At 55.0% G+C, this 24683-nt stretch overlaps 1 protein-coding gene across 2 annotated transcripts in view; it reads left to right on the top strand.

Annotated features, from left to right (window-relative positions):
• Positions 1 to 24683, top strand: part of SLC4A2 (solute carrier family 4 member 2) — a 154557-nt gene that overhangs the window by 39127 nt on the left and 90747 nt on the right. For both annotated transcript variants that reach the window (XM_082257960.1, XM_082257961.1), the window contains exon 2: positions 13255 to 13442. In XM_082257960.1, coding sequence (XP_082114086.1) covers positions 13383 to 13442 — 60 coding nt within the window. In that variant the 5' untranslated portion in view covers positions 13255 to 13382. The remainder of the gene's footprint in view (positions 1 to 13254; positions 13443 to 24683) is intronic.

Raw genomic sequence — 24683 nt, 5'->3', positions numbered from 1 at the left:
AGAGCGCAGGAGAGGAGAGCGCAGGAGAGGAGAGCACAGGAGAGGAGAGCGCAGGAGGGGAGAATGCAGGAGGGGAGAGCGCAGGAGAGGAGAGCGCAGGAGAGGAGAGCGCAGGAGAGGAGAGCGCAGGAGGGGAGAATGCAGGAGGGGAGAGCGCAGGAGAGGAGAGCGCAGGAGAGGAGAGCGCAGGAGAAGAGAGCGCAGGAGAAGAGAGCGCAGGAGAAGAGAGCGCAGGAGAGGAGAGTGCAGGAGAGGAGAGAGCGCAGGAGGGGAGAGCGCAGGAGAGGAGAGCGCAGGAGAGGAGAGCGCAGGAGAAGAGCGTGCAGGAGGGGAGAGCGCAGGAGGGGAGAGCGCAGGAGAGGAGAGCGCAGGAGAAGAGAGCACAGGAGAGGAGAGCGCAGGGGGGGAGAGCACAGGAGGGGAAAGTGAAGGAGAGAAGAGCGCAGGGGGGGAGAGCACAGGAGAGGAGAGTGCAGGAGAGGAGAGTGCAGGAGAGAAGAGCGCAGGGGGGAGAGCACAGGAAAGGAGAGCACAGGAGAGGAGAGTGCAGGAGAGAAGAGCGCAGGGGGGGGGGAGCGCAGGAGGGGAGAGCACAGGAAAGGAGAGCACAGGAGGGGAAAGTGAAGGAGAGAAGAGCGCGGGGGGGGAGAGCACAGGAGAGGAGAGAGCAGGAGGGGAGAGCGCAGGAGAGGAGAGCTCAGGAGAAGAGAGTGCAGGAGAGGAGAGAGCGCAGGAGAGGAGAGAGCGCAGGAGAGGAGAGAGCGCATGAGAGGAGAGCGCAGGAGAGGAGAGTGCAGGAGAAGAGAGAGTGCAGGAGAGGAGAGCGCAGGAGAGGAGAGCACAGGAGAGGAGAGAGCGCAGGAGAGGAGAGCGCAGGAGAGGAGAGCGCAGGAGGGGAGAGCGCAGGAGAAGAGAGCACAGGAGAGGAGAGCGCAGGAGGGGAGAGCGCAGGAGGGGAGAGTGCAGGAGGGGAGAGTGCAGGAGAGGAGAGTGCAGGAGGGGAGAGCGCAGGAGGGGAGAGCGCAGGAGAGGAGAGCGCAGGAGAAGAGAGTGCAGGAGAGGAGAGTGCAGGAGAGGAGAGTGCAGGAGAGGAGAGTGCAGGAGAGGAGAGCGCAGAAGAGGAGAGCGCAGGGGGGGAGAGCACAGGAGGGGAGAGCAAAGGAGAGGAGAGCGCAGGAGGGGAGAGCGCAGGACAGGAGAGTGCAGGAGAGAAGAGCGCAGGGGGGGAGAGCACAGGAGGGGAAAGTGAAGGAGAGAAGAGCGCAGGGGGGGAGAGCACAGGAAAGGAGAGCACAGGAAAGGAGAGCACAGGAGAGGAGAGTGCAGGAGAGAAGAGCGCAGGGGGGGGGGGGGGAGCGCAGGAGGGGAGAGCACAGGAGGCGAAAGTGAAGGAGAGAAGAGCGCGGGGGGGGGGGGAGAGCACAGGAGAGGAGAGCGCAGGGGGGAGAGCGCAGGAGGAGAGGAGAGCGCAGGAGGGGAGAGCGCAGGAGGGGAGAGCGCAGGAGAGGAGAGCACAGGGGGGGGAGAGCGCAGGAGAGGAGAGCACAGGGGGGGAGAGCACAGGGGGGGAGAACGCAGGAGAGGAGAATTCAGGAGGGGAGAGCGCAGGAGAGGAGAATTCAGGAGGGGAGAGCGCAGGAGGGGAGAGCGCAGGAGGGGAGAGCGCAAGAGAGGAGAGCGCAGGAGGGGAGAGCGCAGGAGGGGAGAGCGCAGGAGAGGAGAGTGCAGGAGAGGAGAGCGCAGGACGGGAGAGTGCAGGAGAGGAGAGCGCAGGAGAGGGGAGCGCAGGAGAGGAGAGCGCAGGAGGGGAGAGCGCAGGAGAGGAGAGAGTGCAGGAGAGGAGAGAGTGCAGGAGAGGAGAGCGCAGGAGAGGAGAGCGCAGGAGAGGAGAGCGCAGGAGAAGAGAGCGCAGGAGAGGAGAGCGCAGGAGAGGAGAGCGCAGGAGAGGAGAGCGCAGGAGGATAGGAGAGCGCAGGAGAGGAGAGCGCAGGAGAGGAGAGAGAAGGAGAGGAGAGGAGAGCGCAGGAGGAGAGGAGAGCGCAGGAGAGGAGAGCGCAGGAGGGGAGAGCGCAGGAGGGGAGAGCGCAGGAGAGGAGAGCGCAGGAGAGGAGAGCGCAGGAGGGGAGAGTGCAGGAGGGGAGAGCGCAGGAGGGGAGAGCGCAGGAGGGGAGAGCGCAGGAGAGGAGAGCGCAGGAGAGGAGAGCGCAGGAGGGGAGAATGCAGGAGGGGAGAGCGCAGGAGAGGAGAGCGCAGGAGAGGAGAGCGCAGGAGAGGAGAGCGCAGGAGGGGAGAATGCAGGAGGGGAGAGCGCAGGAGAGGAGAGCGCAGGAGAGGAGAGCGCAGGAGAGGAGAGCGCAGGAGAAGAGAGCGCAGGAGAAGAGAGCGCAGGAGAAGAGAGCGCAGGAGAGGAGAGTGCAGGAGAGGAGAGAGCGCAGGAGGGGAGAGCGCAGGAGAGGAGAGCGCAGGAGAGGAGAGCGCAGGAGAAGAGCGTGCAGGAGGGGAGAGCGCAGGAGGGGAGAGCGCAGGAGAGGAGAGCGCAGGAGAAGAGAGCACAGGAGAGGAGAGCGCAGGAGAGGAGAGCGCAGGAGAGGAGAGCGCAGGAGAAGAGGAGAGCGCAGGAGAGGAGAGCGCAGGAGAGGAGAGCGCAGGAGAGGAGAGCGCAGGAGAGGAGAGCGCAGGAGAGGAGAGCGCAGGAGGAGAGGAGAGCGCAGGAGAGGAGAGCGCAGGAGAGGAGAGCGCAGGAGGGGAGAGCGCAGGAGGGGAGAGCGCAGGAGAGGAGAGCGCAGGAGAGTAGAGCGCAGGAGAGGAGAGTGCAGGAGGGGAGAGCGCAGGAGAGCGCAGGAGAGGAGAGCGCAGGAGAGGAGAGCGCAGGAGGGGAGAGCGCAGGAGAGCGCAGGAGAGGAGAGCGCAGGAGAGGAGAGTGCAGGAGAGGAGAGTGCAGGAGGGGAGAGCGCAGGAGAGCGCAGGAGAGGAGAGCGCAGGAGAGGAGAGTGCAGGAGGGGAGAGCGCAGGAGAGGGCAGGAGAGGAGAGCGCAGGAGAGGAGAGCGCAGGAGGGGAGAGCGCAGGAGGAGAGGAGAGCACAGGAGAGCGCAGGAGAGGAGAGCACAGGAGGGGAGAGCGCAGGAGAAGAGAGCGCAGGAGAGGAGAGCGCAGGAGAGGAGAGCGCAGGAGAAGAGAGCGCAGGAGAGGAGAGCGCAGGAGGGGAGAGCGCAGGAGAGGAGAGCGCAGGAGAGGAGAGCGCAGGAGAGGAGAGCGCAGGAGGGGAGAGCGCAGGAGGGGAGAGCGCAGGAGAGGAGAGCGCAGGAGAGGAGAGCGCAGGAGGGGAGAATGCAGGAGGGGAGAGCGCAGGAGAGGAGAGCGCAGGAGAGGAGAGCGCAGGAGAGGAGAGCGCAGGAGAGGAGAGCGCAGGAGGGGAGAATGCAGGAGGGGAGAGCGCAGGAGAGGAGAGCGCAGGAGAGGAGAGCGCAGGAGAGGAGAGCGCAGGAGAAGAGAGCGCAGGAGAAGAGAGCGCAGGAGAAGAGAGCGCAGGAGAGGAGAGTGCAGGAGAGGAGAGAGCGCAGGAGGGGAGAGCGCAGGAGAGGAGAGCGCAGGAGAGGAGAGCGCAGGAGAAGAGCGTGCAGGAGGGGAGAGCGCAGGAGGGGAGAGCGCAGGAGAGGAGACCGCAGGAGAAGAGAGCACAGGAGAGGAGAGCGCAGGAGAAGAGAGCACAGGAGAGGAGAGCGCAGGAGGGGAGAGTGCAGGAGGGGAGAGTGCAGGAGAGGAGAGCGCAGGAGAGGAGAGAGCGCAGGAGAGGAGAGAGCGCAGGAGGGGAGAATGCAGGAGGGGAGAATGCAGGAGGGGAGAATGCAGGAGGGGAGAGCGCAGGAGAAGAGAGCGCAGGAGAGGAGAGCGCAGGAGAAGAGAGTGCAGGAGAGGAGAGTGCAGGAGGGGAGAATGCAGGAGGGGAGAGCGCAGGAGAAGAGAGCGCAGGAGAGGAGAGCGCAGGAGAAGAGAGTGCAGGAGAGGAGAGTGCAGGAGAGGAGAGTGCAGGAGAGGAGAGTGCAGGAGAAGAGAGTGCAGGAGAGGAGAGAGCGCAGGAGAGGAGAGAGCGCAGGAGAGGAGAGCGCAGGAGAGGAGAGTGCAGGAGAAGAGAGAGTGCAGGAGAGGAGAGCGCAGGAGAGGAGAGCGCAGGAGAGGAGAGCGCAGTAGGGGAGAGCGCAGGAGAAGAGAGCACAGGAGAGGAGAGCGCAGGAGGGGAGAGCGCAGGAGGGGAGAGTGCAGGAGGGGAGAGTGCAGGAGGGGAGAGCGCAGGAGGGGAGAGCGCAGGAGGGGAGAGCACAGGAGGGGAAAGTGAAGGAGAGAAGAGCGCAGGGGGGGAGAGCACAGGAGAGGAGAGTGCAGGAGAGGAGAGTGCAGGAGAGAAGAGCGCAGGGGGGAGAGCACAGGAAAGGAGAGCACAGGAGAGGAGAGTGCAGGAGAGAAGAGCGCAGGGGGGGGGAGCGCAGGAGGGGAGAGCACAGGAAAGGAGAGCACAGGAGGGGAAAGTGAAGGAGAGAAGAGCGCGGGGGGGGGAGAGCACAGGAGAGGAGAGAGCAGGAGGGGAGAGCGCAGGAGAGGAGAGCGCAGGAGAAGAGAGTGCAGGAGAGGAGAGAGCGCAGGAGAGGAGAGAGCGCAGGAGAGGAGAGAGCGCAGGAGAGGAGAGCGCAGGAGAGGAGAGTGCAGGAGAAGAGAGAGTGCAGGAGAGGAGAGCGCAGGAGAGGAGAGCACAGGAGAGGAGAGAGCGCAGGAGAGGAGAGCGCAGGAGAGGAGAGCGCAGGAGGGGAGAGCGCAGGAGAAGAGAGCACAGGAGAGGAGAGCGCAGGAGGGGAGAGTGCAGGAGGGGAGAGTGCAGGAGAGGAGAGTGCAGGAGGGGAGAGCGCAGGAGGGGAGAGCACAGGAGGGGAAAGTGAAGGAGAGAAGAGCGCAGGGGGGGAGAGCACAGGAGAGGAGAGTGCAGGAGAGGAGAGTGCAGGAGAGAAGAGCGCAGGGGGGAGAGCACAGGAAAGGAGAGCACAGGAGAGGAGAGTGCAGGAGAGAAGAGCGCAGGGGGGGGGGGGAGCGCAGGAGGGGAGAGCACAGGAAAGGAGAGCACAGGAGGGGAAAGTGAAGGAGAGAAGAGCGCGGGGGGGGAGAGCACAGGAGAGGAGAGAGCAGGAGGGGAGAGCGCAGGAGAGGAGAGCGCAGGAGAAGAGAGTGCAGGAGAGGAGAGAGCGCAGGAGAGGAGAGAGCGCAGGAGAGGAGAGAGCGCAGGAGAGGAGAGCGCAGGAGAGGAGAGTGCAGGAGAAGAGAGAGTGCAGGAGAGGAGAGCGCAGGAGAGGAGAGCACAGGAGAGGAGAGAGCGCAGGAGAGGAGAGCGCAGGAGAGGAGAGCGCAGGAGGGGAGAGCGCAGGAGAAGAGAGCACAGGAGAGGAGAGCGCAGGAGGGGAGAGTGCAGGAGGGGAGAGTGCAGGAGAGGAGAGTGCAGGAGGGGAGAGCGCAGGAGGGGAGAGCGCAGGAGGGGAGAATGCAGGAGGGGAGAGCACAGGAAAGGAGAGCACAGGAGGGGAAAGTGAAGGAGAGAAGAGCGCGGGGGGGGAGAGCACAGGAGAGGAGAGAGCAGGAGGGGAGAGCGCAGGAGAGGAGAGCGCAGGAGAAGAGAGTGCAGGAGAGGAGAGAGCGCAGGAGAGGAGAGAGCGCAGGAGAGGAGAGAGCGCAGGAGAGGAGAGCGCAGGAGAGGAGAGTGCAGGAGAAGAGAGAGTGCAGGAGAGGAGAGCGCAGGAGAGGAGAGCACAGGAGAGGAGAGAGCGCAGGAGAGGAGAGCGCAGGAGAGGAGAGCGCAGGAGGGGAGAGCGCAGGAGAAGAGAGCACAGGAGAGGAGAGCGCAGGAGGGGAGAGTGCAGGAGGGGAGAGTGCAGGAGAGGAGAGTGCAGGAGGGGAGAGCGCAGGAGGGGAGAGCGCAGGAGGGGAGAATGCAGGAGGGGAGAATGCAGGAGGGGAGAGCGCAGGAGAAGAGAGCGCAGGAGAGGAGAGCGCAGGAGAAGAGAGTGCAGGAGAGGAGAGTGCAGGAGAGGAGAGTGCAGGAGAGGAGAGCGCAGAAGAGGAGAGCGCAGGAGAGGAGAGCGCAGGGGGGGAGAGCACAGGAGGGGAGAGCAAAGGAGAGGAGAGCGCAGGAGGGGAGAGCGCAGGAGGGGAGAGTGCAGGAGAGAAGAGCGCAGGGGGGGAGAGCACAGGAGGGGAAAGTGAAGGAGAGAAGAGCGCAGGGGGGGAGAGCACAGGAAAGGAGAGCACAGGAAAGGAGAGCACAGGAGAGGAGAGTGCAGGAGAGTAGAGCGCAGGGGGGAGAGCACAGGAAAGGAGAGCACAGGAGAGGAGAGTGCAGGAGAGAAGAGCGCAGGGGGGGGAGCGCAGGAGGGGAGAGCACAGGAACGGAGAGCACAGGAGGGGAAAGTGAAGGAGAGAAGAGCGCGGGGGGGGGGGAGAGCACAGGAGAGGAGAGCGCAGGGGGGAGAGCGCAGGAGGAGAGGAGAGCGCAGGAGGGGAGAGCGCAGGAGGGGAGAGCGCAGGAGAGGAGAGCACAGGGGGGGAGAACGCAGAAGAGGAGAGCACAGGGGGGGAGAGCGCAGGAGAGGAGAGCACAGGGGGGGAGAGCACAGGGGGGGAGAGCGCAGGAGAGCGCAAGAGGGGAGAGCGCAGGAGAGGAGAGCACAAGGGAGAAGAGCGCAAGAAAGGAGAGTCCAATAGGGCAGAGCACAGGAGGGGAGAGCGCAGGAGGGGAGAGCGCAGGAGAGGAGAGCTCAAGAGAGAAGAGCGCAGGAGAGGAGAGCGCAGGAGGGGAGAGCACAGGCAAGGAGAGTGCAGGAGAGGAGAGTGCAGGAGAGGAGAGTGCAGGAGAGGAGAGTGCAGGAGAGGAGAGTGCAGGAGAAGAGAGCGCAGGAGAGGAGAGCGCAGGAGAGGAGAGCTCAGGCGGGGAGGGTGCAGAGGGGAGAGCACAGGAGGGGAGAGCACAGGAAAGGAGAGCACAGGAGAAGAGAGCACAGGAAAGAAGAGCACAGGAGAGGAGAGCGCAGGGGGGGAGAGCACAGGAGGGGAGAGCAAAGGAGAGGAGAGCGCAGGGGGGGAGCGCAGGAGAGGAGAGTGCAGGAGAGAAGAGCGCAGGGGGGGAGAGCACAGGAGGGGAAAGTGAAGGAGAGAAGAGCGCAGGGGGGGAGAGCACAGGAAAGGAGAGCACAGGAAAGGAGAGCACAGGAGAGGAGAGTGCAGGAGAGTTGAGCGCGGGGGGGAGTGCAGGAGGGGAGAGCACAGGAAAGGAGAGCACAGGAGGGGAAAGTGAAGGAGAGAAGAGCGCAGGGGGGGAGAGCACAGGAGAGGAGAGCGCAGGGGGGAGAGCGCAGGAGAGGAGAGCGCAGGAGGGGAGAGCGCAGGAGAGGAGAGCACAGGGGGGGAGAGCGCAAAAGAGGAGAGCACAGGGGGGGAGAGCGCAGGAGAGGAGAGCAAAGGGGGGGAGAGCGCAGGAGAGCGCAAGAGGGGAGAGCGCAGGGGAGGAGAGCACAGGGGAGAAGAGCGCAAGAAAGGAGAGTCCAATAGGGCAGAGCAGAGGAGAGGAGAGCTCAGGAGGGGAGAGCGCAGGAGAGGAGAGCTCAGGAGGGGAGAGTGCAGGAGAGGAGATCGCAAGAGGGGAGAGCGCAGGAGAGGAGAGCTCAGGAGGGGAGAGCGCAAGAGAGGAGAGCGCAGCAGAGGAGAGCACAGCAGAGGAGAGCGCAGGAGGGGAGAGCGCAGGAGGGGGGAGCGCAGGAGAGGAGAGCGCAGGGGGGAGAGCGCAGGAGAGGAGAGCGCAGGGGGGAGAGCGCAGGAGAGGAGAGCGCAGGAGGGGAGAGCGCAGGAGAGGAGAGCACAGGGGGGGAGAGCGCAAAAGAGGAGAGCACAGGGGGGGAGAGCGCAGGAGAGGAGAGCAAAGGGGGGGAGAGCGCAGGAGAGAGCAAGAGGGGAGAGCGCAGGGGAGGAGAACACAGGGGAGAAGAGCGCAAGAAAGGAGAGTCCAATAGGGCAGAGCAGAGGAGAGGAGAGCTCAGGAGGGGAGAGCGCAGGAGAGGAGAGCTCAGGAGGGGAGAGTGCAGGAGAGGAGATCGCAAGAGGGGAGAGCGCAGGAGAGGAGAGCTCAGGAGGGGAGAGCGCAAGAGAGGAGAGCGCAGCAGAGGAGAGCACAGCAGAGGAGAGCGCAGGAGGGGAGAGCGCAGGAGGGGGGAGCGCAGGAGAGGAGAGCGCAAGAGGGGAGAGCGCAAGAGAGCCCAATAGAGGAGAGCACAGCAGGGGAGAGCGCAGGAGAGGAGAGCGCAAGAGGGAAGAGCGCAGGAGAGGAGAGTTTAGGAGGGAAGAGTGCAGGAGAGGAGAGCGCAATAAGGGAGAGCACAGGAGGAGAGAAAAGTGCAGGAGAGGAGAGCCCAATAGAGGAGAGCACAGCAGGGGAGAGCGCAGGAGAGAAGAGCGCAATAGGGGAAAGCACAGGAGAGGAGAGGAGAGCACAGGAAGGAATAGCGCAAGATGGGAAAGCACAGGAGGGGAGAGCCCAGGAGGAGAGGAGAGCGCAGGAGAGGATAGCACAGGAGGGGAGAGTCTAGGAGAGGAGAGTGCAGGAGGGGAGAGTGCAGGAGGAGAGGAGATCGCGGGGGAAAGGAGAGTGCAGGAGAGGAGAGCGCAGGAGGGGAGTGTGACGGTACCGTCAGTGAGACTGAAAAAAACTATGTGACAGATAAATTGATGGTTTGGACTGCTCAGTTGATCAGACTTGTAACAGATGCATGCCATCAGCCCAAACACCTGTCTTCCATGGATTGTAAATCATGTTGATTTGATCATCTATTGTTTACTGTGGGTTCTCAGTATTTACACTATAATATGTGTATTTGTATCTTGTTTTACGTTTGGTGTCGGCAGTCTGGGCTTCCAGGCTGACTTAAGTACGCTGAGCTAATTGGCATGTGAATGATAACCTTGTCTAGATGGGATTAGCCATGAGTCAGCTGTACCTCGTTAGCTGTTCATTGTGTGATGTTTTGGGTAAATATTCATGTAGTGACCGACCTACTTCTAAAGTGTATAAAAGTCTCTTTGTTTTAATAAAGGAGTTAGTTGTTTCCAGTATACAAGCTAAGTGTCAGGCTAGTTTTGTATGACAGCGGCTGGGATTTGATATCTATGTTCATGACTGCGAGGAAGCCGTATACTGACGGAAGACCACAAGTACAGTGTGGGTCTGAGGTTCTGTTACAGGGAGAGTGCAGGAGGAGAGCGCGGTGGGAGAGAGGAGAGTGCCGGAGAGGAGTGCACAGGATTGAAGAGCGTAGGAGGGGAGGGCGCAGGAGAAGAGGACAGAGCGAGAGGAGAGGAGAGCGCAGGAGAGGGGAGCACAGGATCGGAGAGAGCAGGAGGAGAGAATGCAGAAGGAGATGAGAGCACAGGAGAGGAGATCGCAGGAAGGGAAAGTGCAGGAAGGGAGAGTGCAGGAGAGCGCAGGACTGGAAAGCGCAGGAAGAGAGAGCGCAGGAGAAGAGCATAGGATCAGAGAGCGCAGGAGGAGAGGAGAGCACAGGAGGGGAGAGCCCAGGAGAGGAGAGCACAGGATCAGAGAGCACAGGAGGAGAGGAGAGCGCAGGAGCGAACAGCGCAGGAAAGGAGAGCGCATGAGGGGAGAGTGTAGGAGGGGAGAATGCCAGAGGAGACCGCAGGAGGGGAGAGCGCAGGACAGGAGGGAGCAGGAGAGGAGTGCGCAGGAGGGGAGAGAGAAGGAGAGGAGAGCGCAGGAGAGCAGAGCCCAGGAGGGGAGAGCACAGGAGAGGAGAGTGCAGGAGGGGAGAGCGCAGAAGAAGAGAGCGCAGGAAGGGAAAGCGCAGGGGAGGAGAGTGCAGGAGTGGAGAGTGCAGGAGGGGAGAGTGCAGGAGAGGGGAGCACAGGAGGGGAGAGCGCAGGAGAGGGGAGCGAGGGAGAAGGGAGTGCAGTAGGGGAGAGCGCAGGCGGGGAGAGATTTTGGGAGAGGAGGGCAGCAGGAGAGAAGAACACAGGAGAGGCTATCACAGGAGGGGAGAGCGCAGGAGAGGAGAGTGCAGGAGACCAGGACCAAGGAGAGAAGAGTGCAGGAGGAGAGGAGGGCCCAGGAGTGGAGAGTGCAGGAGGAGAGCACAGGGGTGGAGAGTGCAGGAGGAGAGGAGAGCGCAAGAGAGGAGAGTGCAGGAGGGGAGAAAGCAGGAGGAGAGAAGAGCGCAGGAGGGGAGAGTGCAGGACAGGAGAGAGCAGGATCAGAGAGCGCAGGATCAGAGAGCGCAGGAGGGGAGAGTGCAGGAGGGGATAGCCCAGGAGAGGAGAGTGCAGGAGAGGAGAGCTCAGGAGGGGAGAGCGCAGCAGAGGAGAGCACAAGACGGGAGCGCAAAGGTGAAGAGAGCCCAGTAAGAGACAGCACAGGAAAGGAGAGCCCAGGAGGCGAGAGCGTTGGAGGGGAGAGAAGTGCGCAGGAGAGGAGAATGCAGGAGGTGAGAACGCATTAGGGGAGAGCGCAGGAGAGGAGAGTGCGGTAGAGCAGAGCACAGGAGGTGAGAGCACGGGATAGCGCAGGAGAGGAGAGCTCAGGAGGGGAGAGCGCAGGAGAGGAGAGCGCAGGAGAGGAGAGTGCAATAGGGGAGAGCGCAAGAGGGGAGAGCGCAGGAGAAGAGCGCTCAGGAGGGGAGAGTGCAGGAGAAGAGCGCACAGGAGGGGAGAGCACAGGAGGGGAGAGCACAGGAGGGGAGAGCTCATAGAGGGGAGAGCGCAGGAGAGGAGAGCACAGGAGACTAGAGCACAGGAGGGAAGAGCGCAGGAAAGAAGAGTTCAGTAGGGGAGAGCGCAGGAGAGGAGAGCGCAAAAGGGGAGAGCGCAGGAGAAGATCGCACAGGAGGGGAGAGCGCAGGAGAAGAGCGCACATTAGGGGAGAGCAAAGGAGGGGAGAACACAGGAGAGGAGAGCACAAGAGAGGAGAGTGCAGGTGAAGAGAGCCCAGGAAGAGACAGCACAGGAAAGGAGAGCCCAGGAGGCGAGAGCGTTGGAGGGGAGAGACGTGCACAGGAGAGGAGAATGCAGGAGGGGAGAGCGCAGGAGAGGAGAGCGCAGGAGAAGAGAGAGCGGTAGAGCAGAGCACAGGAGGGGAGAGCGTGGGATAGCGCAGGAGAGGAGAGGGCAGAGGGCAGAAGAGGAGAGTGCAGGCGGGGAGAGCGCAGGACCGGAAAGCGCAGGAGAGGAGAGAGCCCTGAAGGGGAGAGAATAGGAGGGGAGAGCGCAGGAAGGGAGAGCGAAGGAGGGGAGAGCGAAGGAGAGGAGAGTGCAGAAGGGGAGAGCACAGGAGAAGAGCGCAGGAGAGGAGAGTGCAGAAGGGGAGAGCACAGGAGGAGAGGAGAGCGCAGGAGAGGAGAGCACAGGAGGGAAGAGTGCAGGACAGGAGAGAGCAGGAGAGGAGAGCGCAGGATCAGAGTGCACAGGAGGGGAGAGTGCAGGAGGAGAGGAGAGCGCAGGAGAGGAGAGCGCAGGAGAGGAGAGCGCAGGAGGGGATAGCCCAGGAGAGGAAAGCGCAGGAGAGGAGAGCTCAGGAGGGGAGAGCGCAGGAGAGGAGAGCGCAAGAGAGGAGAGCGCAAGAGAGGAGAGCGCAAGAGAGGAGAGCGCAAGAGAGGAGAGCTCAAGAGAGGAGAGTGCAAGAGGGGAGAGTGCAAGAGGGCAGAGCGCAGGAGAAGAGCGCTCAGGAGGGGAGAGCGCAGGAGAGGAGAGCGCAGGAGAGGAGAGCGCAGGAGGGGAGAGCGCAGGAGGGGAGAGCGCACAGGAGAGGAGAGAGCACAGGAGAGGAGAGCTCAGGAGGGGAGAGCACAGGAGAGGAGAGCACAGGAGAGAAGAGCACAGGAGAGGAGAGCACAGGAGGGAAGAGCGCAGGAGGGAAGAGCGCAGGATCAGAGTGCACAGGAGGGGAGAGTGCAGGAGGAGAGGAGAGCGCAGGAGAGGAGAGCGCAGGAGAGGAGAGCACAGGAGGGAAGAGTGCAGGACGGGAGAGAGCAGGAGAGGAGAGCGCAAGAGGGGAGAGCGCAGGAGGGGAGAGCGCAGGAGGGGAGAGCGCACAGGAGAGGAGAGAGCACAGGAGAGGAGAGCTCAGGAGGGGAGAGCACAGGAGAGGAGAGCACAGGAGAGAAGAGCACAGGAGAGGAGAGCACAGGAGGGAAGAGCGCAGGAGGGAAGAGCGCAGGATCAGAGTGCACAGGAGGGGAGAGTGCAGGAGGAGAGGAGAGCGCAGGAGAGGAGAGCACAGGAGGGAAGAGTGCAGGACGGGAGAGAGCAGGAGAGGAGAGCGCAAGAGGGGAGAGCGCAGGAGGGGAGAGCGCAGGAGGGGAGAGCGCACAGGAGAGGAGAGAGCACAGGAGAGGAGAGCTCAGGAGGGGAGAGCACAGGAGAGGAGAGCACAGGAGAGAAGAGCACAGGAGAGGAGAGCACAGGAGGGAACAGCGCAGGAGGGAAGAGCGCAGGATCAGAGTGCACAGGAGGGGAGAGTGCAGGAGGAGAGGAGAGCGCAGGAGAGGAGAGCACAGGAGGGAAGAGTGCAGGACGGGAGAGAGCAGGAGAGGAGAGCGCAAGAGGGGAGAGCGCAGGAGGGGAGAGCGCAGGAGAGAAGAGCACAGGAGGGAAGAGCGCAGGAGGGGAGAGCGCAGGACTAGTGTAGTACCAGCGCCCACCAGCAGGTGTCAGTCATGGCAGAAATGTTCCTGTAAAGGACACATTATTAGTCTCTCCTGCATGTTCTTGCCCCCCGGGGTGTCTATGTAGTCTGTTATTAGCACCATGTGCACAGTGTCCTGGTGACACAAACATAGACCCGGTGACTCCCATAGTGTCGCATCGGGGGAGGTCAGTGCCATCCTCTCCCTGTGAGCGCAGGTTCCCCATTAAATCACTGCTCTGCGCCCTCATTATCAGACGGGTGATATCACTTTCTCTTCCTCTTATCAGACGGGTGATGTCACTTTCTCCTCCTCTATGATGTCACTATCAGACTTATGATGTCACTTTCTCCTCCTCTATGATGTCACTATCAGACAGGTGATGTCACTTTCTCTTCCTCTATGATGTCACTATCAGACGGGTGATGTCACTTTCTCTTCCTCTATGATGTCACTATCAGACGGGTGATGTCACTTTCTCCTCCTCTATGATGTCACTATCAGACGGATGATGTCACTCTATCTCTCTCTCTCTGTCAGGTTATGATGCCTGGAAGCCCCCCGCAGCGACTGTGCGATAAGGAGAAGGGCTGACCAAGAGCCCCCCCATAGTGATCCAGAGGTCTCTGCCCACCAACCAGCCGTCATCCCTGTCCTTCATCTCTGCCATGAGCAACAACCAGGTCTCCTCTGAGATTCATGAGATCGTCTCATCTGTCATCCGCAGTGTAAGTACCGCCCCCTCTGAGGTCACTCCTGTGTGCAGAATATAAGTACCGCCCCTTTCAAGGTCACTCAGACCTAGAAAATATAAGTGCCACCCCTCCCAGGGTCACTGATATGTGCAGAATATAAGTATCGCCCCCTCCAGGTTCACTTAGACCTACAAAATGTAAGTACCACCCCTTCCAGGGTCACTCCTATGTACAGAGTGTGAGATCCGCCCCTTCCAGGGTCACTCCTATGTACAGAGTGTAAGTATCGCCCCCTCCAGTGTCACTCCTATGTACAAAGTGTGAGTACCACCCCTTCCAGGGTCACTCAGATACCCATAAAGTAGATCCCACCTTTCTGGAGTCAGCCTAATGTCTGAGGTGTAAATGCCGCCCCTTCCAGGGTCACTTAGAGTGCATTGCCCTTTCTGGGTGATTTGTTGATCAATGGGGTGTGGCCCAGTAATGCGGGGGAGGGTGTACTGACATCCAGAGGGCGGCCATATTGTTTTTTCTATGGTGGAGATGGGAGGGGAATTCCCTGGTGATAGGATTGTCCCCCAACTTACAGGGAAAGTACACTGAGCACATCACCTCCGGCCAATCCACTCCTAGCCTGGAAAGAGCCAGAACCCCCCTATACACAACATGACCCCCCCCCCATACAACCAGAACCCCCTATACACACCCTGATCCCCCCCCCCATACAACCAGAAACCCCCTATACAACCTCATCCCCCCTATACACAACCTGATCCCCCATACAACCAGAACCCCCTATACAACCTGATCCCCCCTATATACAACCTGATCTACCCTATATACAACCTGATCCACCCCATACAACCTGATCCACCCTATATACAACCTGATCCCCCCTATACAACCTGATCCCCCCTATACAACCAGAACCCCCCTATACACAACCTGATCCACCCTATACAACCTGATCCCCCCCTATACACAACCTGATCCACCCCATACAACCTAATCCACCCTATACAACCTGATCCAACCTATACAACCAGAACCTCCTATACAACCTGATCCCCCTTATACACAACCTGATCCACCCCATACAACCAGATCCCTCTACACAACCCGATCCCCCCTATACACAACCTGACCCCCCCTATACACAACCTGACCCCCTTATACACAACCTGACCCCCCCTATACAACCTGATCCCCCCCTATACACAACCTGACCCCCCTATACACAACCTGATCCACCCTATACACAACCTGATCCCCCCTACACAACCTGATCCCCCCCCCTATACACAACCTGATCCCCCCCTATACACAACCTGATCCCCCCTATACACAACCAGAACCCCCTATACACAACCTGATCCCCCCATACACACCCTGACCCCCCCATACAACCAGAACCCCCTATACACAACCTGACCCCCCCCCCTATACACACCCTGATCCCCCCCATACAACCAGAACCCCCATATACAATCAGAACCCCCCTATAAACAACCAGAACCCCCCTTTAAACAACCTGATCCCCCCCATACAACCAGAACCCCCCATACAACCTGATCCACCCAATACAACCAGAACCCCCCTATACACAACCTGATCCACCCTATACAACCAGAACCCCCTATACAACCTGATCCCCCTTATACACAACCTGATCCCCCCCTATATACAACCTGATCCCCCCCTATACAACCAGAACCCCCTATACACAACCTGATCCCCCCTATACAACCTGATCCCCCCTATACAACCTGATCCCCCTATACAACCTGATCCCCCCCTATACAACCAGAACCCCCTATACACAACCTGATCCCCCCGATATACAACCTGATCCCCCCTATACAACCTGATCCCCCCTATACAACCTGATCCCCCCTATACAACCTGATCCCCCCTATACAACCTGATCCCCCTATACAACCTGATCCCCCCTATATACAACCTGATCCCCCCCTATACAACCAGAACCCCCCTATACACAACCTGATCCACCCTATACAACCTGATCCACCCCATACAACCAGAACCCTCTACACAACCCGATCCCCCCCTATACAACCTGATCCCCCCTATACAACCTGATCCCCCCTATACAACCTGATCCCCCCTATACAACCTGATCCCCCCTATACAACCTGATCCCCCTATACAACCTGATCCCCCCTATATACAACCTGATCCCCCCCTATACAACCAGAACCCCCCTATACACAACCTGATCCACCCTATACAACCTGATCCACCCCATACAACCAGATCCCTCTACACAACCTGATCCACCCCTATACACAACCTGATCCCCCCTATACACAACCTGATCCACCCTATACAACCAGAACCCCCTATACAACCTGATCCCCCCGATATACAACCTGATCCACCCCATACAACCAGAACCCCCTACACAACCCGATCCCCCCCTATACACAACCTGATCCACCCTATACAACCAGAACCCCCTATGTACAACCATATCCACCCTACACAACCAGATCCTACTATACACAACCAGAACCCACCATACACAACTAGAACCCCCCTATGCACAACCAGATCCACCCTACATAACCAGAACCCACCATATACAACCAGATCCACCCAAACACAACCAGAACCCTCTTTACACAGTCAGAACCCCCTATACACAACCAGAACCCCCTATAAACAACCAGAACCCCCTATACACAACCAGAACCCCCTATACACAACCAGAACCCCCTATAAACAACCAGAACCCACTATACACAACCAGAACCCCCTATACACAACCAGAACCCCCTATAAACAACCAGAACCCCCTATACACAACCAGAACCCCCTATACACAACCAGAACCCCCTATAAACAACCAGATCCCCCTATAAACAACCAGAACCTGCTATACACAACTAGAACCCCCTATAAACAACCAGATCCCCCTATACACAACCAGAACCCTATATACACAACTAAAACCCCCTATACACAACCAGATCCCCCTATACACAACCAGAACCCTATATACACAACCAGAACCCTATATACACAACCAGAACCCTATATACACAACCAGAACCCCCTATACACAACTAAAACCCCCTATACACAACCAGATCCCCCTATAAACAACCAGATCCCCCTATACACAATCAGAACCCTATATACACAACCAGAACCCTATATACACAACTAGAACCCCTATACACAACCAGAACCCCCTATACACAACCAGAACCCCCTATACACAACCAGAACCCCCTATAAACAACCAGAACCCCCTATACACAACCAGAACCCCCTATACACAACTAGAACCCCCTATAAACAACCAGATCCCCCTATAAACAACCAGAACCTGCTATACACAACTAGAACCCCCTATAAACAACCAGATCCCCCTATACACAACCAGAACCCTATATACACAACTAGAACCCCTATACACAACCAGAACCTCCTATACACAACCAGAACCTCCTATACACAACCAGAACCTCCTATACACAACCAGAACCCACTCTACAGAAACCCCTTTGCAGAACCAGATCCAGCCTACACAACCAGAACCAGATTCACCCTACACAGCTATATCCACCCTACACAACCAGAACCCACTATACACAGCCAGATCTCCCCTACACTACCAGATTCACCCTACACAGCCAGATCCCCCTATACACAGCCAGATCCCCCTATACACAACCAGAATCCATCATAAACAACCAGAACTTTCTATACATGACTAGAACCTCCTATACACAACCAAATCCACTCTACACAACCAGAACCCCCTATAGACAACTAGAACCCCCTATAAACAATCAGATCCCTCTATACACAACCAGAACCCCATATATACAATCAGATCCCCTATACACAACCAGAACCCCTATACACAACCAGAACCTCCTATGCACAACCAAATCCACCCTACACAACCAGAACCCCCCCCCCCTACACAACCAGAACCCCTAAACAGGACCAGATCCACCCTACACAATCAGAACCCCCTATACTTAACCAGACCCTCCTATACACAACCAGATTCCCCTACACAACCAGAACCGTCTATACACATCCAGATTCAGATCTCCCGCCAATTCATGTCTGTGGCTTGTCCAGATCAGGTTTAGTCCTATGTATGTAGAACATTTGGGTTGATGGTCAGAACGCACTCCATGAACAGAGCTTGGAGTTTGTTCACCTTCTGGGGGGGTAACCTGGATGGACACTTCCATTCCTATTTATTGTAAGACCACAAATGGTAAAATATATCTGTAGGAGAGACATGGAGGCCACCAAGGCTCACCACCTGACCTATGTCACTGACCTAAGGCAAGCATGTAGCCAGTAAAGTCAGGACACTTACCCGCATGGTCAGGTCAACAGGAAGTCAACTCTACTATGTGGAGTCAGATTGTCTTTGTATTGTGAATTGTCTTCAGAACGGAGAGGCGATAAAGGAGAAGCGCGCACACCCACACACACACGCGTTCCTTAGGGTAACTCAGTGGACCATCGCCTATAAGACTGGCAGCTTCTCGTGTTTGTTAGTTGTTTCCTGCATGACACAGAAGCCAATCTCCGTCTGTCTGATTGCATGTGTTTACTCTGCAGTTAATCAGTAACCGCTGCCTCACCTGCACACATCAAATCTCCGGATGGGAGTTGGTTAATTCGAACTCTGAGGGTCTCTGAGAGATTCCGCATCCTCAGCAGGGCCCTGTCTGATAGGGAAAGGGTCACACTGACATCTGAAGGGTTAAATGGGGTCCTGTGTTCTCCAGACCTACATGTGACAGTGCTCAGGCCTCCACTGTGCTTGTGCCAGGGTCTGGACCCCTACCCTAAAACCGGTGCCCAGGCCTCCACTGTGCTTGTGCCAGGGTCTGGACCCCTACCCTAAAACCGGTGCCCAGGCCTCCACTGCTTGTGTCTGGACCCCTACCCTAAAACCGGTGCCCAGGCCTCCACTGCTTGTGTCTGGACCCCTACCCTAAAACCGGTGCCCAGGCCTCCACTGCTTGTGTCTGGACCCCTCTGACTGACACCCTCTATGGACTTCCTTCTGAACCAGGTGAGATGCCTTCATGAGAAGATGAACTCCTATAACCGGTTCCAGTGACCCCTGTACACAGTTTTCCGTATCCATCACTTGTTTCCTCTGTTTCTGAATGTTCCTTAGCAACCTGAACCTGTGAGTCTGAATCTCCCTTAACATTGTATTCTGTAATTACCTGTTCCCTGTATCTACATTTTTTTATTTTTTTTTCAAAAAATTCAATGACACTGTTTTCTGTGTCTGACAGTTCCTTAAGATTGTCAGAAAACAGATATAGAACACAGTGTCAGGAAACAGCCAACTGTTGAATACAATGTCTGGGAACAGTCAGACGCAGAATACAATTGGAAGGAAACAGTCACAGTTACATTGTATTTTAGAGCTGACTGTTCCCAGACATTTTATTCTGGATCTGACTGTTCCCAGACATTGTATTCTGGATCTGACTGTTCCCAGACATTGTATTCTGCGTCTGACTGTTCCCAGACATTGTATCCTGGATCTGACTGTTCCCAGACATTGTATTCTGGATCTGACTGTTCCCAGACATTGTATTCTGGATCTGACTGTTCCCAGACATTGTATTCTGGATCTGACTGTTCCCAGACATTGTATCCTGGATCTGACTGTTCCCAGACATTGTATTCTGGATCTGACTGTTCCCAGACATTGTATTCTGGATCTGACTGTTCCCAGACATTGTATTCTGGATCTGACTGTTCCCAGACATTGTATTCTGCGTCTGACTGTTCCCTGACATTGTATCCTGGATCTGACTGTTCCCAGACATTGTATTCTGGATCTGACTGTTCCCAGACATTGTATTCTGGATCTGACTGTTCCCAGACATTGTATTCTGGATCTGACTGTTCCCAGACATTGTATTCTGTGTCTGACTGTTCCCTGACATTGTATTCTGGATCTGACTGTTCCCAGACATTGTATTCTGGATCTGACTGTTCCCAGACATTGTATTCTGGATCTGACTGTTCCCAGACATTGTATTCTGGATCTGACTGTTCCCAGACATTGTATTCTGGATCTGACTGTTCCCTGATATTGTATTCTGCGTCTGACTGTTCCCTGACATTGTATCCTGGATCTGACTGTTCCCAGACATTGTATTCTGGATCTGACTTTTCCCAGACATTGTATTCTGGATCTGACTGTTCCCAGACATTGTATTCTGCGTCTGACTGTTCCCAGACATTGTATTCTGGATCTGACTGTTCCCAGACATTGTATTCTGGATCTGACTGTTCCCAGACATTGTATTCTGCGTCTGACTGTTCCCAGACATTGTATCCTGGATCTGACTGTTCCCAGACATTGTATTCTGGATCTGACTGTTCCCAGACATTGTATTCTGGATCTGACTGTTCCCAGACATTGTATTCTGGATCTGACTGTTCCCAGACATTGTATTCTGGATCTGACTGTTCCCAGACATTGTATTCTGGATCTGACTGTTCCCTGATATTGTATTCTGCGTCTGACTGTTCCCTGACATTGTATCCTGGATCTGACTGTTCCCAGACATTGTATTCTGGATCTGACTGTTCCCAGACATTGTATTCTGGATCTGACTGTTCCCAGACATTGTATTCTGGATCTGACTGTTCCCTGACATTGTATTCTGGATCTGACTGTTCCCAGACATTGTATTCTGGATCTGACTGTTCCCTGACATTGTATTCTGGATCTGACTGTTCCCAGACATTGTATTCTGGATCTGACTGTTCCCAGACATTGTATTCTGCGTCTGACTGTTCCCAGACATTTTATTCTGGATCTGACTGTTCCCAGACATTATATTCTGGATCTGACTGTTCCCAGACATTGTATTCTGGATCTGACTGTTCCCAGACATTGTATTCTGGATCTGACTGTTCCCAGACATTGTATTCTGCGTCTGACTGTTCCCAGACATTGTATTCTGGATCTGACTGTTCCCAGACATTGTATTCTGCGTCTGACTGTTCCCTAAAATTGTATTCTGGATCTGACTGTTCCCAGACATTGTATTCTGCGTCTGACTGTTCCCTAAAATTGTATTCTGGATCTGACTGTTCCCAGACATTGTATTCTGGATCTGACTGTTCCCAGACATTGTATTCTGCGTCTGACTGTTCCCAGACATTGTATTCTGGATCTGACTGTTCCCAGACATTGTATTCTGGATCTGACTGTTCCCAGACATTGTATTCTGCGTCTGACTGTTCCCAGACATTGTATTCTGGATCTGACTGTTCCCAGACATTGTATTCTTGATCTGACTGTTCCCAGACATTGTATTCTGCGTCTGACTGTTCCCAGACATTGTATTCTGGATCTGACTGTTCCCAGACATTGTATTCTGCGTCTGACTGTTCCCTAAAATTGTATTCTGGATCTGACTGTTCCCAGACATTGTATTCTGGATCTGACTGTTCCCAGACATTGTATTCTGCGTCTGACTGTTCCCAGACATTGTATTCTGAATCTGACGGTTCCCAGACATTGTATTCTTGATCTGACTGTTCCCTGACATTGTATTCTGGATCTGACTAATCCCAGACATTGCATTCTGCGTCTGACTGTTCCCTGACATTGTATTCTGGATCTGACTGTTCCCTGACATTGTATTCTGGATCTGACTGTTCCCAGACATTGTATTCTTGATCTGACTGTTCCCTGACATTGTATTCTGGACCTGACTGTTCCCTGACATTGTATTCTGGATCTGACTGTTCCCAGACATTGTATTCTGGATCCGACTGTTCCCAGACATTGTATTCTGGATCTGACTGTTCCCAGACATTGTATTCTGGATCTGACTGTTCTCTGACATTGTATCCTGGATCTGACTGTTCCCAGACATTGTATCCTGGATCTGACTGTTCCCAGACATTATATTCTGGATCTGACTGTTCCCAGACATTGTATTCTGGATCTGACTGTTCCCCAACATTGTATTCTGGATCTGACTGTTCCTTGACATTGTATTCTGGATCTGACTGTTCCCTGACATTGTATTCTGGATCTGACTGTTCCTTGACATTGTATTCTGGATCTGACTGTTCCTTGACATTGTATTCTGGATCTGACTGTTCCCAGACATTGTATTCTGGATCTGACTGTTCCCAGACATTGTATTCTGGATCTGACTGTTCCCAGACATTGTATTCTGCGTCTGACTGTTCCCAGACATTGTATTCTGGATCTGACTGTTCCCAGACATTGTATTCTTGATCTGACTGTTCCCAGACATTGTATTCTGCGTCTGACTGTTCCCAGACATTGTATTCTGGATCTGACTGTTCCCAGACATTGTATTCTGCGTCTGACTGTTCCCTAAAATTGTATTCTGGATCTGACTGTTCCCAGACATTGTATTCTGGATCTGACTGTTCCCAGACATTGTATTCTGCGTCTGACTGTTCCCAGACATTGTATTCTGCGTCTGACTGTTCCCAGACATTGTATTCTGGATCTGACTGTTCCCTGACATTGTATTCTGGATCTGACTGTTCCTAGACATTGTATTCTGGATCTGACTGTTCCCAGACATTGTATTCTGGATCTGACTGTTCCCAGACATTGTATTCTGGATCTGACTGTTCCCAGACATTGTATTCTGGATCTGACTGTTCCCAGACATTGTATTCTGGATCTGACTGTTCCCAGACATTGTATTCTGGATCTGACTGTTCCCAGACATTGTATTCTGGATCTGACTGTTCTCTGACATTGTATCCTGGATCTGACTGTTCCCAGACATTGTATCCTGGATCTGACTGTTCCCAGACATTGTATTCTGGATCTGACTGTTCCCAGACATTGTATTCTGGATCTGACTGTTCCCAGACATTGTATTCTGGATCTGACTGTTCCCAGACATTGTATTCTGGATCTGACTGTTCCCAGACATTGTATTTTGGATCTGACTGTTCCCAGACATTGTATTCTGGATCTGACTGTTCCCAGACATTGTATTCTGGATCTGACTGTTCCCTGACATTGTATTCTTGATCTGACTGTTCCCAGACATTGTATTCTTGATCTGACTGTTCCCAGACATTGTATTCTGGATCTGACTGTTCCCAGACATTGTATTCTGGATCTGACTGTTCCCAGACATTGTATTCTGGATCTGACTGTTCCCAGACATTGTATTCTGGATCTGACTGTTCCCAGACATTGTATTCTGGATCTGACTGTTCCCAGACATTGTATTCTTGATCTGACTGTTCCCAGACATTGTATTCTTGATCTGACTGTTCCCAGACATTGTATTCTGGATCTGACTGTTCCCTGACATTGTATTCTTGATCTGACTGTTCCCAGACATTGTATTCTGGATCTGACTGTTCCCTGACATTGTATCCTGGATCTGACTGTTCCTAGACATTGTATTCTGGATCTGACTGTTCCCAGACATTGTATTCTGGATCTGACTGTTCCCTGACATTGTATTCTGGATCTGACTGTTCCCAGACATTTTATTCTGGATCTGACTGTTCCCAGACATTGTATTCTTCATCTGACTGTTCCCAGACATTGTATTCTGGATCTGACTGTTCCCAGACATTGTATTCTGGATCTGACTGTTCCCAGACATTGTATTCTTGATCTGACTGTTCCCAGACATTGTATTCTGGATCTGACTGTTCCCTGACATTGTATTCTTGATCTGACTGTTCCCAGACATTGTATTCTGGATCTGACTGTTCCCAGACATTGTATTCTGGATCTAACTGTTCCCTGACATTGTATTCTGGATCTGACTGTTCCCAGACATTGTATTCTGGATCTGACTGTTCCCAGACATTGTATTCTGGATCTGACTGTTCCCAGACATTGTATTCTGGATCTGACTGTTCCCAGACATTGTATTCTGGATCTGACTGTTCCCAGACATTGTATTCTGGATCTGACTGTTCCCTGACATTGTATTCTTGATCTGACTGTTCCCTGACATTGTATTCTGGATCTGACTGTTCCCAGACATTGTATTCTGGATCTGACTGTTCCCAGACATTGTATTCTGGATCTGACTGTTCCCAGACATTGTATTCTGGATCTGACTGTTCCCAGACATTGCATCCTGGATCTGACTGTTCCCAGACATTGTATTCTGGATCTGACTGTTCCCTGACATTGTATCCTGGATCTGACTGTTCCTAGACATTGTATTCTGGATCTGACTGTTCCCAGACATTGTATTCTGGATCTGACTGTTCCCAGACATTGTATTTTGGATCTGACTGTTCCCAGACATTGTATTCTGGATCTGACTGTTCCCAGACATTGTATTCTGGATCTGACTGTTCCCTGACATTGTATTCTTGATCTGACTGTTCCCAGACATTGTATTCTTCTTGATCTGACTGTTCCCAGACATTGTATTCTTGATCTGACTGTTCCCAGACATTGTATTCTGGATCTGACTGTTCCCAGACATTGTATTCTGGATCTGACTGTTCCCAGACATTGTATTCTGGATCTGACTGTTCCCAGACATTGTATTCTGGATCTGACTGTTCCCAGACATTGTATTCTGGATCTGACTGTTCCCAGACATTGTATTCTTGATCTGACTGTTCCCAGACATTGTATTCTGGATCTGACTGTTCCCTGACATTGTATTCTTGATCTGACTGTTCCCTGACATTGTATTCTGGATCTGACTGTTCCCAGACATTGTATTCTGGATCTGACTGTTCCCAGACATTGTATTCTGGATCTGACTGTTCCCAGACATTGTATTCTGGATCTGACTGTTCCCAGACATTGCATCCTGGATCTGACTGTTCCCAGACATTGTATTCTGGATCTGACTGTTCCCTGACATTGTATCCTGGATCTGACTGTTCCTAGACATTGTATTCTGGATCTGACTGTTCCCAGACATTGTATTCTGGATCTGACTGTTCCCAGACATTGTATTTTGGATCTGACTGTTCCCAGACATTGTATTCTGGATCTGACTGTTCCCAGACATTGTATTCTGGATCTGACTGTTCCCTGACATTGTATTCTTGATCTGACTGTTCCCAGACATTGTATTCTTCTTGATCTGACTGTTCCCAGACATTGTATTCTTGATCTGACTGTTCCCAGACATTGTATTCTGGATCTGACTGTTCCCAGACATTGTATTCTGGATCTGACTGTTCCCAGACATTGTATTCTGGATCTGACTGTTCCCAGACATTGTATTCTGGATCTGACTG

Source organism: Pelophylax lessonae, assembly GCF_965119305.1.
Source record: "Pelophylax lessonae genome assembly, chromosome: 5".
In the NCBI taxonomy this organism is placed as follows: domain Eukaryota; kingdom Metazoa; phylum Chordata; class Amphibia; order Anura; family Ranidae; genus Pelophylax; species Pelophylax lessonae.
The sequence above is the reverse complement of the archived record's forward strand: the minus strand, read 5'-3'. Positions and strand labels throughout refer to the sequence as shown.